The 17,098-nt window shown below is 38.2% G+C and overlaps 1 protein-coding gene across 1 annotated transcript in view; it reads right to left on the bottom strand.

Annotated features, from left to right (window-relative positions):
- Positions 1–8,020, bottom strand: part of LOC133806246 (uncharacterized) — a 120,965-nt gene extending 112,945 nt beyond the window's left edge. Inside the window, exon 1 of the mRNA XM_062244369.1 lies at positions 7,889–8,020. Within this exon, the coding sequence (XP_062100353.1) occupies positions 7,889–8,020 (132 nt within the window). The remainder of the gene's footprint in view (positions 1–7,888) is intronic.
- Between the last annotated feature and the right edge of the window lie 9,078 nt (positions 8,021–17,098).

Below are 17,098 nucleotides of genomic sequence, written 5' to 3'. Positions count from 1 at the left end.
TCGTGAAATCCAGGATAGCAATGATCATACTCATCCACTGTTCAACCTTTAGTGGATCAGGTCCTCCCTCAAAGGTTGGAGGATGTTGCCTCCTGAATTGCTCATACAATGGCTCCCACCTATTCCCAACTTCCACTGGCAGAACAACTGGTGCCATTGCAGATGGCACAACGGATGCAACACTCCCTGACAGAGCCTGTTACCTCAGAAGACAAATCTATTCATCTTGGTTCTGAAGCCTCTTGCATATCTGCCATAATCTGCTGCCAGTTCTCAGGAACTGGCGGAGGGTTCTGGCCTTGGTCATCATCTCTAGTCTCAGATTTGGTGCCGACTAGTCGTGTAGATCGCCTTGGACGCATAGTTATCCAAGTTAATGTGTAATCAACGACTCGGCGATCAAACTATGATGACAAGGTAATAGCCTTTCCATAACCCACCATTGGGGATCCACCAAACACAAGCAATCAAGATATAACAGTTCATCCAAATATTCATCCACATGCACCAGCAATACTAATAATCATGCCCATACATATATTCATCAGTCAAGGGCCAGTCAAAATATAAACATCTATCCATATATTCATCCATATATAAGCAACATACAAATAATCATTTCAGATATTCACTTACTTGCATGGCAATGCTAATAAGCATGCCTCAATATTGTCACACATCAGTCAAGGGACAGGCCATATCAGTATCTCATGCTCCCTATTAATCAAACAGATAACAACAATCATAGTTCTTTCTAATCACTTAAGGATATAAACATGTATACACAATTACCAAACCCTGAGTCGAGCTTGTCTTTAGCGGCGAATGTACATGTCCAGCCAGTCTTTAGGAACCCTTAAACCTAGACCACTCTGATACCAAGTTGTAATGCCTTGGGTAGCCAAGACCGTTACACTGTGTGTTTGTAAAGGTGCAAGACTTGCTAACCAAGTTATTTAGTTAAAAACGTGTCATTGAAACTATAATTGAACTAGGGTTAAAATATTTTGGTCATAAAAGATATATTTCATTTAAATAAACATTTCGTACATGGGATCCCAAAAGAAATAGAGTTTAAAGGACAGTTTACAAAATTTCAGGGTTATATACAACTAAAAGCCATTCTAAGGGCAAAATAGACACTTAAGGTTCTCTTGTTCCCATCCATCCCTCGACCGTGGTGGCCGAGCAGCTGAGTATGTACATTCCACCTCTAGAGCTCTCCAAATCAGGGCTGATCAAGCTTACCCTTGCCTTTACCTGCACCACGTAACACCCATGAGCCAAGGCCCAGCAAGAAAACCATAATATCATAGCATGATCAATAACAATAATCAAATAATTCATTAAGCATAATCATATACTTAGCAGTCTATGGCATGCACATAATCAATGAACATAAACAGTAAATCCACAGTCTAAAATTCAGATACTCAGCATATCAAATTCATCAAATTAACATCAATAACCAAGTCATATAATAATCATGGTCGACGCCCTTAGGTTGCATCCTCTATTTACCCCACTGACTCTGGTCCGCTTAAACCGAGCTCAGTGATATTAAGCTATCCTCAGCTACCAATGGTTGAGCCGTGTCCTGTGCACCAATATTAAATCTAGAACTCTTAGGTCGTTTATCTCATGTTCACATGGCATAATACCATCATACAATAATGCATACAAGTACAAGGAACCCTTAGCCCCAACATAGTCACACAACCGAGTTCAGTTTTCTTACCTTTAATTCCAAGTGTTTTGATTACGAGAAATGAACCTTGAGCACAATCCATTTCCTGAGCCTTAGCGTACACCTAGTCACAACCAAGATAAAGGATTCCATCAATAATAATTGAGTAAGGGTTTCCGGACCAAGTTCTAGCCTTCGGAAGATTGAATTCCACCAAACACGGTAGTGGAATAGATCCCCAGCACCCTAGGATAAGTTCCCGCACCTAAAACCTCCTCAAAACCAAAAATTCCCTTAAGAGCCTCGACCCTATGCCCCCCATGCCGTGGCCTGCCTCCAACCAGAGGTCCAACCTCTCCCAACAGCACACACGGGTCGCGGCCCTACACTCCCCATGTCGTAGCCCGCCCTTCACTTCGGCTCCCAACTGTTCTAGAGGGCCGCGGCAGACAAAGAACAGAGCCGCAGCCCGACCCCTTCGAACCCAGAAAAATCCCCATTTTCAACAATCAAACCTCAACCAATTTAACCCAAAATCATCCCTATGATATAGTTTAACCATCACAATAATTCTAACATGTTCCCAGCAGCAAAACCCAACAGAAAACTAGACTCAAAACTCCAATTCAATCTTCAATATCAAGAACCCAAGAACACTTAAAACCCAACCAAAAACTACAGAATTAAACAGCTAAAATCATAATTCCATGCTTACCTCAACTTCTGTCTGAACCACCAAATTGTTACTGAATTAGTCCCCGCGATTCCAGCTCAAATCCTTGAGTTTCTAGCCCAAATTTCCCTTGGCTTCAATGGTTTAGCTTGAGAGAGTTGAGAATGAGTTTAGTGAGCTGAGAGAAAAAGGTGGGTCAGTTTAGGCAGCTTCTACTTATTCCTTTATTTTGTTTTATCTTACTTAAGTTAATCCCGAGGCTCGGGGTACCAAAAATGTCCCCGAGGGCAAACTAGTAAATTTCCCCAATATTCCCTCCTAAACTCTCTAACTTAAAATATATCTCCAATTATTTATTTTCACAACCAGATAACCCAAATAAATATCTAATACCCAAAATACCCCTGACTCGCCCTGAGTCAAGTATTGGGTCCCGTTGTGACTTTCCCGCTAACTGGCTCCCGAGAATTGCCTCAAGCCGCATGCTGCAAATATATCCACATAATAATGTGGTCTCCACAATTATAACATATAATCAGATTTATGCCCTCAACGGGCCAAAATTATAAATATGCCCTTTTAAGCTAAATAGGGCCCACATGCATACTAATACCCTGTAACGCCCTGGATAGCCAAGACCGTTACACTGTGTACTTATAAAGGTGCAGGACTTGTTAATCAAGTGATTAATTTGAAAGCGTCTCACTAAACCTGTAGGAGTTAAGGTTGAAAGGTTTTGGTCTCAAAAGACTCATTTAACATATTTAAACTGTAGTAACATGGGATCCCATACAAAAACGAAGTTAAAGAGAGTTTACAGACTCCCAAAAGTACATGAGAAACCACTAGCCATACTAAGGCAAAACAGATAGTCTTCAGGTTCCATGTTCTTGCCTAGACCTCAACCGTGGCGGCCGAGCACCTGGCTATGTACATTCCGCTCGCTGAGTTCTCCAGTCAGGGCTGATCTAACTTGCCCTTGCCTTTACCTGCACCACGTAGCACCCGTGAGCCAAGGCCCAGCAAGAAAACATCATAGATAACTCAAACAATAACAATAGGCAAATAGCTCAGTAAGCATGTATACTCATTAGATAATCCACAACAGATATTCAGCTTATACAATCCAATACAAGATACATTCTATCACATATAATATTCATATCACATAATATTCAGGGCCGACGACTTAGGCCGCACCCTCTGTTTAACCCACTGACTCTGGCCCGCTTAAACCAAGCTTAGTGCATATTAAGCTGTCCTCGGCTACCAGTGGCCGAGCCGCGCCCTGTGGGCTAGTGAGACCCTTAGCACCCTTAGGCCGTTGGTTCACTAAATGGCTTGCATGGCATAATACCATCTTTTAAAGCTTCCACATTAGGGAGCCCTTAGTCCCGTCACATATATTCAACCGGGTGCAGTTTTCTTACCTTTAGTCTGTACGGTTATCGAATTATGAGCAACGCCCCTCAAGCACGATCCGTTCCCGAGCCTAAGCTTTTATCACCTAGCCACAACCAAAGTATAGGGTTTCGTAAATACTCAAATATAGGTTTCTAGTTACAAAACTAACTCCTGGGACTCCAAATTCCACCGAGCACGGTGGTGAAACCAAACCCGAGCACACTAGACCACTTTCCCATGCTTAAAACCCTCAAAATCTCAAGTGTGCAACCAAGGGCTGCGACCCCCAAAGCCTAGCTGCGGCCCTTCCCCAAAACAGAACCTACTCCCACACTAAACCACACACGCACCGCGGCGCGCCCCCTTGGCCGAGCCTCCTTGGCTTCTTTGCATGCTAGGGCCGCAGCGCTCTAGAATAGAGTCGCGGCCCTCCCCTTTGAACCCAGATTTTACACCATTTCAAAGCTCCAAACCTTACCTTAAACCATCCCAAAACTTCCCAACTCTTAACCAATTAATTCCCAACTTCTTTAGCATGATCTAAACAACATAATTCCCAAGAAAACACAGCCTAACACACTCTAATCTCCTCCTTTCCAATTCTGAAACCCAAGTGCTACAAACACTCAAACCAGCCACTCAAACTCAATTTAAAACCTCTAAACTTGGAGTTGAAGCTTACCTTTGCTGTAGAATCACTTCACCAAGCTATGGCCAAGCTAAGCTCCCCAGTTTTCCCTCCTTTAATTCTGCCTTAAACATCAATACCAACTTTGTTTCAACACTTAACTAAAACCCAGCTAAAACTCAGAATTCAACCACAGAAAGTAGAGTTAGATGCTTACCTTAATCCCTGCTTTAGTTCCTTGATTTCCCCTGAGCTAAACCTCCAAATCCTCACCACAATTCCAGAATTTCCAGCTAGTTTCCCCTTAGTCTTTCTGTGTTTCCTTCCCTTAGTTTCCCCTTAAGCGTGAAGAAGAGCTGAGATAAAGTCTTTAGTCGGTTTGTGTTTTTCTTCTAAAGGCTTCCTTAAGTCTATCTCACATATTAAGTTAATCCCGAGGCTCGGGGTGCTGGAACCGTCCCCGAGGCCAAAATGGTAAAATTCCTCAATATTCCCGCCTAAACATTCTAACCTCAAATATATCTCCATGTATTTATTTTCATGTCCCAATAGTCCAAATTGCTACCCGCTATCTAAAGTTATCCCTGAGTTCTTCGAAGTCATATCTTAAACCCCGTTGTGACTTTTCCCACTATCTGGCCCTAGAATCGTCTTAAGCCGTGCTCAACGAACCTGTCCACATAATAATGTGGTTCTCACATATATCACATATCATATTACCACATAATATAATCAATAATCATATAAACATTATTAGGCATATAATTACTCATTAAATCACAATTGTTCCATTAATGCCCTCCTGGCACACTAATCAAGGCCCTTAAGCCTTATTAGCGAGTTTGGGTCGTTACATACCCGTAGACATGCATTTCATATATCCACATAATCATATAAGCACGCTTATCATAGAATCATGCATTAAATCATTTAAATCACATATAAACCAATTATGCCCTCCCGACACACTAATCAAGGCCCTTAAGCATTATAGTGATTTTTGGGTCGTTATTGGCATTGTTTAAAGTCCGCAGTAACAGTCTTGGAGTAACCACAACGTTACAGCAAGCAGCATAGAAGTATGCATTCTGATTGGATCCATTTTACTAAAGCAAATAATTCACCTTGCACTCAGTTGGCTCTATTTGTCACAGAGGATACATCTATAGAGTATGACACAAAAAAAAAAAGAAAACACAATGAGATGAGTATTAGTCGATTTGAATTTCGTAAGAATTCTACAGTTTCGATAATTTACCTTCAATTTAAACTAGCTAGGGAAATCTTTTTGAAGATTTATGTTTTAATTTTCTCAAAGGCATTCACTGTATAGCACAAGGATTAAGGTAAGATAACAGTTGGCTATGAATCTTTTTAATGAATTCATATATGTGTTGAGCTACTTCATATATGGTTGGATTTCAGGGCAATTGTTGAGTATAAACCACTCCGCTTCTTTTCGATGAAGATAGTCAAGGGATATGATTTTCTTTTTGCTACTTGGATCGTATTGTGATTCAAAAATTGACAACTGTCTTTTAGGAATAACAATATCTGCATTTCTTTCTAGACGATTAAATTTAGTCTCTACGCCCTGAAGATATTGCAAACAAAAAGTCAAAGTTTCATCGACACATAACCCTCTGCTATAGAACCTTCAGGGCGTGCCTTATTCCTGACATAATTTTTCAACTTCTTCATATATTGCTCAAACGGATGCATCCAAGTCATGTAAACTGGTCCTCTGAGGATAACTTCTTGTGGTAAATGAAGAATTAAATGAATCATTATTTCAAAAAAGGCTAGAGGAAAAATTAACTCCAACTTGAGCAAATTTTGAATCACTTGTTCTTTTGCATTCTCCATGTCCTTAACAACCAATGTACAAGCAAAAATTTGCTTAAAGAAATTGCAAAGCTCAATGATTTTCTTCAAAATAGACTTATCGAAGTAGCCTCGAACTCCTACTTGCAACAGACGTTGCATAAGAATGTGACAATCATGGGATTTCAACCCAACAATGTTGCCATCATTGTCAGTTACTTTCTTATAGAAATTGGAACCGAAGTTATAGGGAAGTCTAACTCATTTTATGAACTGACAAAAAATTGTCTATCATCCAGTATGAAAGAGTACATAGGATGTGGTTTGATCAACTTCGTACCATCTTTCTTGAGGTGCAACTCTTCTCAGATACCCCAATTCTTCAAGTCTACTCGCGTGTTGGTGGTATCTTTAGATTTCTCATTCATAAGAAAAGTACCGAGTAAACTGCCACAAAAAAATTTCTCTACATGCATCACATCTAAATTGTGTTTCACTTCAAGTTCAGACCAGTAATCAAGTTCAAAGAAAATACTCTTTTTACTCCAATTAAGATCTTTTGGATCTCGCTGTCTTTTCACACCTTCGAAACTGACATGTTTACCCAGCAAACAATATGGAACATGCGCTAATTGTTTGAGTATGTCTTGACTACTGAAGTTTCTTGGAGGACGTCCTTTTTCATAATTCCCATCAAACAAGTGACTCTTCCTCCACTTATGCGCAGAAGATAAGAATCTTCTATGATAAACATAAGTCGTCTTCCCAATTACCCGACATGAAGGAGTGTCTTCGTTGCATGAAGGACATGACATATATCCTTGGCCACTCCAACCAGACAAACTACTATGGGTCAGAAAATCATTGATAGTCCATAATAGTGTTGCACGCATTCTGAATACACTGTTCGTTGCAGCGTCTCTGGTTTGAACTCCTTCATCCCACAACTCCTCCAATTCGTCTACTACAGGCCTCAACAAGACATCCATATCCTTCCCAAGTGATTTCAGACCGGGAATCAATAAGGTCAACATGAATGATGACTCTTTCATGCGCAATCAAGGAGGTATATTATATATGCAGAATATTATATATGATGATTTGAATGTTTCTGGGTTCTTTGGCAAAATTTGGATACCTAGAATCAAATTGTATCAAAGGACCCCTATCAACAGGATGGTGCATCACACCATCTTCTTTCGATCATCATGTACTATGTCAGATCATATCATTTGTTGTATGCCTTGAACCACAAAGACACTTCAGCCTAGGAGTCAAAGGGAAGTACCGCAACACTTTGTGGGTGATATATTTTCCCCTTTGTGTCTTTGTCAACCCATCGATTCTCACCACATACAGGACAACTCTATTTTTGGGAATTCTCTTTCTAGAACAAACAACTGTCGTACTTGAAAACATGAATTGATTAGTAACCTAACCCTAACTTCCTCAATTTTTTCTTAGACTCGTAGTATGAAACCGGAATCTTATTCTCCTTCGGGAATGCAAATTTCATAAACTTCAAAAGTTCATCAAAGGAACTATTTTTCCATTTATTCATAACCTTCATGTGCATCATATTCACCAAGAAGTTGAATGAAGACAACCAATTACAACCAGGGTATAACTCAACTTTGACCTCTTGAAACAGGTCATCAAATTGATTCTCTACACTATTTCCATCATCATCTAAAATTCCTTCATTTACACATTCTACGTTAGTTTCTTGTTCACCAATAACATCATTGATGATGTCAATCATCTCATCACTCACTAGAGCTCCGTCGTTCACTACTGGAGGCATATCAGCTTTACAATGGTAGGTTCACTTAATATATCACTTCAGAAACCCATATCTGTGTATGTGAGCCTCCACCACATCTAGTTTCTGACTCAGCATATTGACACACTGAACGCATGGGCACCTGACTTCTTCTGAAGCATTCACGTGATTCTTGACCATTTGTATAAATGCTTGAAGACCATTCCAAAACTCATTAGAGTTACATCGTCTATTAGTTATTCAACTCTTGTCAATCGTCATAAAGGATTCAAGTGGAAAAAAATTTATCACAATGTGATAATCATAAAAAACTACCTTTATTTGCCAATAATTTTTTTTATCACCAAAGCACTAATTTTTTTTAAGTAAATTATGAAATCTTATGAATAAATTATTAAATTTTATGAATATATATTATCAAATTTTATGATTATATATTATTTTTAGTTATGAATGTATTATAAAGTTTCATTATATAAAGAAATATTTAATTATAATAATTATTATGTTCTTTAATAATTATAAAATTCTTATTATAATTTTTCACTTTTTTTAAAAAAAAAATAACAATAAAGTTTTATTATTTCAAAATTATTTTTTTTGATTTTAAGAGACTTAATTACCTATTTTATCTATATATTATCAAATTTTATGAATATATCATAAAATTAATTAAATAAATATTTAATTATATATTTATTAATTTACCATTAAATATTATTATTTTAATTTCTACTTATTTTATAAAAAAAATATTAATAAAGTTTTATACTTGTAAAAGTATTATTTTAATTTACACTTTATAATTTTTTTAATTAATTTTTATTAATTTCTTTAAAATTTATTAATTAAAAAATTTTAATCACACTAATTTTAAAACTACTTTGTAAAACTTAGTTTTTCTAAATCTACTAAAATTTCGGTAGCGTAACAACTGTAATCTAGCATATTCTAGAATTTAAAATCTGCTTAAAAACATATAAACCAGTCCTAGAACATATGTAAAATTTAATACAATCATTTAAATTCACAAATAAACAACAAAAACATATTATAAACATATTCCCAAATCAACATATTATTTATCTAACCTAACATATATATAATTCAAAACACAAATTTTATTTAACCTAACATATATACAATTCAAAACAAAAAATTAATTTAACCTAACAATTTTTCATAACTTAATATCAAATTAACTGTAAAAATAACAAACATACAAATTTAATTTAAAAACTATTTATGTATACATATTAACTATCATTACTTATCAATACACTAATAATCACAAAATAAAACAAAAAATATTAAAAATTGGAAACAATACCCAAAAGCTAGAGATGATATCCAAGACTCCAATGCAATCTGGAAAAACAAAAAAACAAAAAAAAATTAACAAACATTTATCAATTAATATACTAAACAATCACAAAAAGAAAAAAGATTACAAACAATACTCAAAGGCTCAAGATGCTCCAATACAATCTGAAAACAAACAAAAAAATCAATAAAAAGTTTAACAAACCCATTAAAATAACATACAAAATACACACAAATAATCATAAAAAAAAACTAAATTGAAAAGAAATAACTAGATTATTAGGGTATACAATAACTAACCTAAACAATGGAGGGCCAAAATAGCGTCGGAACTCCTTGGACGGCAGAGAAAACACAGAGAAACTGTCTCTGTGTTTTAGGATAATGAAGAAGAAAAGCTCTGTTTGGGGGTTACATCGTTGTGAGGTAATAAAAAATTCGCCGTCGAGGTTGAACGCACCGTTTCACTCAAATGGTAAGACCCTATAGTGACGACACTATAAATAAGGGAATACGACATGAATCATTTCGTTTACTACTCGTCCAGACTATAGCGACGACCTAGTGAAAATCTGACTGAAATTTTTGGCGTTTCACTTTTCCTCTAATTTTTTGGACCCTATAGCGACGTCGCTATAGGGAGTGAAAATTGACAACCAACTTTTGGCGATCAAGTTCCCTTCGTACCCTATAGCGAAGATATGTTGTCGCTATAGACAAAGATATTTCCCTCTTTTTTTCGATGAGGACTCTACAGCGACGACATGTTGTTGACGTAGAGTAAGTTTCCGCCTCTTGTTCCCGCCAAATTTCTGGTACCCTACAGCGATGACATGTCATTGCTGTAGGGTACCAAGAATTTGGAGGTCCTGGTAGTGTGTTGTTGACGACCCTACAGTGGCTACATGTCGTCGCTATAGCTTCACTACTACAAAAATGGTCATTTGTGACAGTTCCTAACTGCCAAAATTGATTTTTTATGTCAGTTTTGAAACTGGCGCAAACCAGCCTGACATTTGCGTCAATGCCCAACTGTCACAAATGTGTCATTTGTGGCAGTTTTCCACTGACGCAAACGCTAATGGAAAACTGCCACAAATTCCACGTTTGTGACAGTTGGGCACTGATGCAAATTCTACATTAAAAAAATAATAAAATGCTATAAACCCTAACCCTGTCTACCCAGCCACCCTATGCGACCCCAGCCCCTGTGTACCTAGTCCCCAGCCACCCCCCACGACCTCACAACCACCACCAAGAGGCTCCTGCAAAACGAAACCCAAGAGATGAGGATTTTTGGATTTTGGGATTTTAAACAATAATCTTCAAAATAAAAAATCTATACAAAAAATTCAATAAAAAAAATCTATGTATAAGGTTCATAAACATATTATATTAATCAATTTAACCTTAAAATTTTAAAAATTAAAAGAAACTCACAAAAATTGGTCAAGAAAGTCGAAGGTGTCGTTGGTTGTTGGGAGACAACCTATGTTTTTGAATTTGGGAGAATGAGGGGCTCGGGGACGATGGCTGTGATTTATTAATGGGCGAACCATTTGCGTCAGTGCAAAACTGACGGTAACGGCTTGTTTGCATTAGTTGGGCACTGACGCAAATGTTTAAGCAAAGAGCGTGTTATGCTTAAATTTTTGCATCAGTGCCCAACTGACGCAAACAAGCTGTTACCGTTAATTTGCACTGACGGAAACGGTGACGTTAACGACGTCAATACGCAACTGACACAAACTTCGCCAATTAACAGCATCAGTGTTACTACTGACACAAATACCATTGCATTTGTGGCAGTGCTCAACTGCCACAAATGCTTATTCTCGATCAACGAAGTCAGTTAACTGCGTAGACTGACGTTTGACTGACACAAAAAAGGTATTTTGGTGTAGTGCTTATTCATTTTAATATATTAAAAAAATAAATTTTTCGTGGGTTTCGACTACATACAGCGACGACTTTGTCATCGCAATTGATGTCGTCGTTGTAGACTGTTTTCCTTGTAGTGTGTTCTATCTTATAACTTAGAAACTTTGTTTTGTTTCTCTCCAATCAGCATCAGACGCGGAAACCACTTTGTGGACCTACAGCTCAAAAAGAAAACATTACCAAGGTAAGTCATTATTATAATTTTAAGGAAACATTTATAAGGTCAATCTAAACATGTTTTAAATGTTCTTTTTTCTTTCTCAAATCAGGTGTGTAGAAATAGTGTTATTATTTGCAAGGTCAATCTAAACATGTTTTAATTGTTTTTTTATCTCAAATTAGGTGGTGTTATAAACATTACAGCAAGTGATTCTAATATTTGAAGGATACAAGGTCAGCTTTCATTTAATATCCATCTACATTAGATATAATATAATTTCAAATATTATAAAGTGTTAGCAAATAGGAAATAGAAGGAAACGTGTTTGTGTGTTTGTAATTTGCTCAGCACAGCACAAATGAGGCTGGCTATTTCTATTATATACTGAATTGTAGTACAATCAGGAGAGCACGTTTTCTTTACAGGGAAAAACAATATTACAGCAAATACAATGGAATATTCTAACCACCTACTGACAATAGTACAATTTGTTACACATAGGGGACCACAATTCCAACGGTACAATGACAGCAATACACAGAGATTAGTTAGAGCAATTAACTCCTAATTACTGGATTAGCCTATTTCCTAACACGCCTCCTCAAACTAAGAGGGGTCTCAACCACTCCTAGTTTGTCACTTAGGAAATAGAATCTGTGATGAGTGAGGCTCTTGGTTAAGCAATCTGCAATCTGATCATGGGAAGGCACGTATCTTACTTCAAGCTGTTTCTTCAAAACCTTGTCTCGCACAAAATGCACATCCAGTTCTATGTGCTTAGTGCGAGCATGATATACGGGATTAGAGGCAAGAGCACTAGCTCCTAAATTATCACACCAACTGATAGGAACTCTGTGCAATGGAAAACTGATTTCATTTAACAAGGCCTGGATCCATGAGATTTCTGCAGCGACATGAGCAAGCGCACGATACTCCGACTCCGTGCTGGACCGTGACACCACTGCTTGTTTTTTAGAGGACCAAGATACGAGTGTGTCACCTAAGTAAACACAGTAGCCAGCAACACTTTTTCTATCATCTGGGCAAGAGGCCCAATCGGCATCAGAATATCCAGTAAGAGCTAGCTGGTCAGAGTATTTGATGTGTAAACTGTGATTAATTGTACCCTTTAAATACCTTAATATCCTTTTTGCCGCAGACCAGTGTGTTGTTGTAGGAGCTTGAAGATATTGGCTTAACTTGTTTACTGCAAAGGAGAGGTCTGGCCGAGTATGGGTCAAGTATTGTAAGCCTCCTATGATGCTTCTATACTCAGTAGGTTCTTGAAGCAAAACTCCATCTGATTTTGACAAGGATTTCCCAGCTGTCATTGGTGTAGGACAAGGTTTAAGATGTAGCATCTCTGTTCTGTGAAGCAGCTCCTTAATATACTTTGCTTGGCTGAGATAGATCCCTGTTTCATCCCTGTAAACCTCAATTCCTAGGAAGTAGTGTAGAGGTCCCAAGTCTTTCAATGAGAACATTGAGTTCAGATTAGCTATGAAAGCTTGTAGCTTCATTGAATCATTTCCTGTTATGATTATCTCGTCTACATATATAAGCACCATAATAATCAGATTAGAGGCTTTGTAGAAGAAAAGAGATGAGTCTGCCTTTGAGTTCTGAAAATTCCAGCGAGTAAGAGTAGACTTTAGTTGATCATACCATGGCCGAGGAGCCTGTCTCAAGCCATATAGCGACTTATTCAGTTTACACACATAGTCAGATTTTGTTTGATCAATAAACCCCTGTGGTTGGCTCATGTACACATCTTCCTCAAGCTTTCCATTAAGGAAAGCATTGTTAATGTCCAGCTGTCTAATATCCCATGATCTTGATACAGCAATAGTGAGCACGATCCGAACTGTTGCAGGCTTAATAACTGGACTGAAGGTTTCACGAAAATCAATTCCTGGCCTCTGAGTGAAGCCTTTCGCCACCAGCCGTGCCTTTAATCTGTCTACCGTACCATCAGCATTTCTTTTTACTTTGAAGACCCATCTGTTGTCCACAATATTCATCCCAGGTTGTTTCGGCACTAGTGTCCATGTATTATTCCTTCTCAATGCTGTTATTTCCTCTCCCGTTGCCTTGTTCCAACCTTCACGTTGGAGTGCTTGTTCCACTGTGCTGGGTTCTTCATTCTCATCACACCAAACTGCTTGATTCACATAAACTTTTGGCTTAAAGATCCCTGACTTAGATCTAGTTATCATTGGATGAGTAGGAGCTAATGTGGTCTGCATGTCTTGTGGATTGTCAGATTGTTGACTATCAACACAATCTGTCCTGCTGTGTCCACTGCCTTCAACAATAGGAATATCAGACAAACTATGGTGCGAGAAGTCAGGTTCAGTGTCAAATACCTGAGTTTGCCGTGGAGGACTCTCTTCAAGGGACTGTCCAATACCTTCAATACCAGCTGAGTCGTTTGGAGTGATATCAGGAAGTATATGGGATGTATTTTTGGTGAGGTTTGAATGAGAGGATGGAAAAGAGGCAGACCAAGAGGGTACACTTACAGAGACTTGCTGCTCTTCTTTATGAGTGTTTAAGAAACCTGTTTTGAAGGGAAAATCATACTCATTGAAAACTACATTCCTTGATATATATAATCTCCCAGTTGTACTAAGGCATTTATACCCTTTATGAGAATCACTATAGCCTAAATTGATGCATTTGACTGAGTGAAACTGAAATTTATGGGTTTGATATGGCCGAATGCAGGGATAACATGCTACTCCAAAAACTCTAAGGAATTTATAATCAGGTTCTTTTAAAAACACCACCTCAAAAGGAGATTGATTGTTGAGTACAACAGTAGGTAATCTATTAATAAGGTACACAGCATTTTGAAATGCATCCCACCAATACTTAAGAGGCATGTATGCTTGAGCAAGTAAAGTTAATCCCATTTCAACAATATGTCTATGCTTCCTTTCTGCTCTCCCATTTTGAGCAGAAGTATGGGGACAAGAATGTTGGAAATCTATACCATTTTCTATTACACATTGTGCAAAAGTTTGAAATTCACCCCCCCAGTCAGTTCTAAGAGCCTTAATTTTTCGATCAAATTGATTTTCCACAAAAACTTTGAACTGAATAAATGCAGCGTTTGCATCAGCTTTGGATTTCAAGGGATAGATCCAAGTGAATCTGTTATAATCGTCTACAAAATGGATATAAAACCTGAAATTTGTGTTTGATAAAACAGGGGCAGGACCCCACAAATCGGTGTGAATAAGATCAAGAGGGTGAGAAGCTCTATTGTTACTCAAGGAATAAGGCAAAGCATGAGCCTTTCCATATTGACATGCTTCACAAAAAGATTCTTTTTCATTAACCAAAGATTTTACATTAATCCGATTCAACACAAGTTGTAATACCCTATTGGATGGGTGGCCTAGTCTCCTATGCCACTTATCCTTAATTGAAAAAGAAAAAGGCTTAGCAACAAACTGGCCTTCTTTTGATTTTGACACTAAACCAGAAAATAAACTTGTTTCAGCGGACAACGATGAGGCTGGGTGTTTCTGAAACTTGGTCTTGCAACTTCCCAGCTGGTATAATCCTTCATTAAGCGTCCCCTGAAGTAGAGCCCTCCTTGTTTCCATGTCCTTCACAACACAAGAAGTTGGGAAAAATTCAACAGATACATTATTGTCTTGTGTTAGCTTGGAAATACTGACCAAATTCTTAGCAATATGAGGAGCATGCAAAACATTTCTAAGAAACAACTTACTGTTATTATAAGTGTTCAGATTACTAGTGCCAACATGCTGAATTTGAATTTTATTTCCATTTCCAACAGTCAGTTGTTCCTTACCATGATATTCTGCCTTTTGAGTCATATTCCCAGCATCAGAAGTAACGTGGTTTGTAGCACCACTATCAGCATACCACGCAGTATCCTCCACCATCTCTGGTGTAGCCACAAAAGCAGCAGCTCCTTGAGCATTTTTGTTGAAACTGCTGAACCCATTACTGGACGGGGGTGCTCCCATAAACTGCTCATCATACCTATTGTAGCAAATAGCTGCAGAGTGACCATAACGGCCACATACCTGGCATGTTGGCTTCTGATTAGTGTTGCTCCGACCACCACGGCTCCGACCTCGACCTCCATTACCACCTCTGTAACTTCCAGAAGCTCCACGAGAACCTCGGCCTCCTTGGAAGGTATTAGGTCGAGTTGCAGGAAGATTTTGTGGCTCCATTGGGGGTAGTTTGTGAGATCCAGAAATCGCACTGAGCTGCTCAACTTTGCTGTCGAAACTGAGCAATATATCTTGCAACTCCTGCCAAGATGTTGAGCTACGAGCTTCAACCTGAAGAACAATAGGTAAATATTCCATGTCTAAACCTGAAAGAACATTAGACACAAGCAGTTTTTCAGGATACGGGTCACCCGCAAGGGTAAGAACATCTGCCCATTGACGTTTCTGCCTTAGATAATCTGCCATATTCATGCTTCCTTTCCGAGTAGTCTGGATTTTAGTTCTGTACTCATCCATTTTAGCTTTGGAGTGAGATCCAAACAAAGTCTCCAACGCACGCCATAACGCTGCAGAAGAGTCACACCCCATCACTTCTGTAGCAATACTTTCAGACATCGATCCGTAGAGCCAGCCAAGAAGTAGTTGATCATGCACAATCCATGCTTCAAATGCCGGATTCACAGCCATGCTTTGCTCCCCTGTTTCACTGAGACTTGGAAGAAATTCGTCTGGTCTGGTCTTGGTACCATTGATATACCCATCTAATCGATGGCCACGAACTATGGCTGAAACCATAGTTTTCCACAAGGAATAATTATTCCTGTCGAGCTTAAGTGCAAAAGGCTGAGTTAGGGTACTCCCCACTTGTGGAGGATAAACACTCGATTGCTGAGCTTGTGTGACCTGACTGGGGCCGGTCTGTTGCTGCTGCATACTGACAGCATTGTTGGTAGATGAGTCTCCAACACTCTGAGCAGGAGTCTGAGGATTGTCAGCCATGGATACCCTGGTGCTCTGATACCAAAATAGGAAATAGAAGGAAACGTGTTTGTGTGTTTGTAATTTGCTCAGCACAGCACAAATGAGGCTGGTTATTTCTATTATATACTGAATTGTAGTACAATCAGGAGAGCATGTTTTCTTTACAGGGAAAAACAATATTACAGCAAATACAATGGAATATTCTAACCACCTACTGACAATAGTACAATTTGTTACACATAGGGGACCACAATTCCAACGGTACAATGACAACAATACACAGAGATTAGTTAGAGCAATTAACTCCTAATTACTGGATTAGCCTATTTCCTAACACTAGCCATGTAATATTATAAATGATTAAAAAAGAATAGACCACCCCGTAAATTTGATATCAATTTTTGGCCCTATACAAACAAAAAACAAAGTACAAACCCAAAAGTCTACCAATCTGTATTTATGTGTTTCAGACGTGAGATTTTATTGGTTTCAGTATAAATGACTGCCTTATATGTTTATACGTCATCATCATCTTCAATATCACAGCTCAAGTCAAAATCAACACCATCTTCTTTCGAATGCACACTGAGTTTAGACTCTTCCTTGCTACTCTTTTCCTCATTCACATTAGAAGTTTTCTCAATATTCTTATTTATATCTCTGGAACTCTCTTCCTTCAAGTCAGCAAGTGAACAC

Source organism: Humulus lupulus, chromosome X, assembly GCF_963169125.1.
Source record: "Humulus lupulus chromosome X, drHumLupu1.1, whole genome shotgun sequence".
NCBI classification, from domain to species: domain Eukaryota; kingdom Viridiplantae; phylum Streptophyta; class Magnoliopsida; order Rosales; family Cannabaceae; genus Humulus; species Humulus lupulus.
This window is presented reverse-complemented; position numbering and strand designations above follow the sequence as displayed.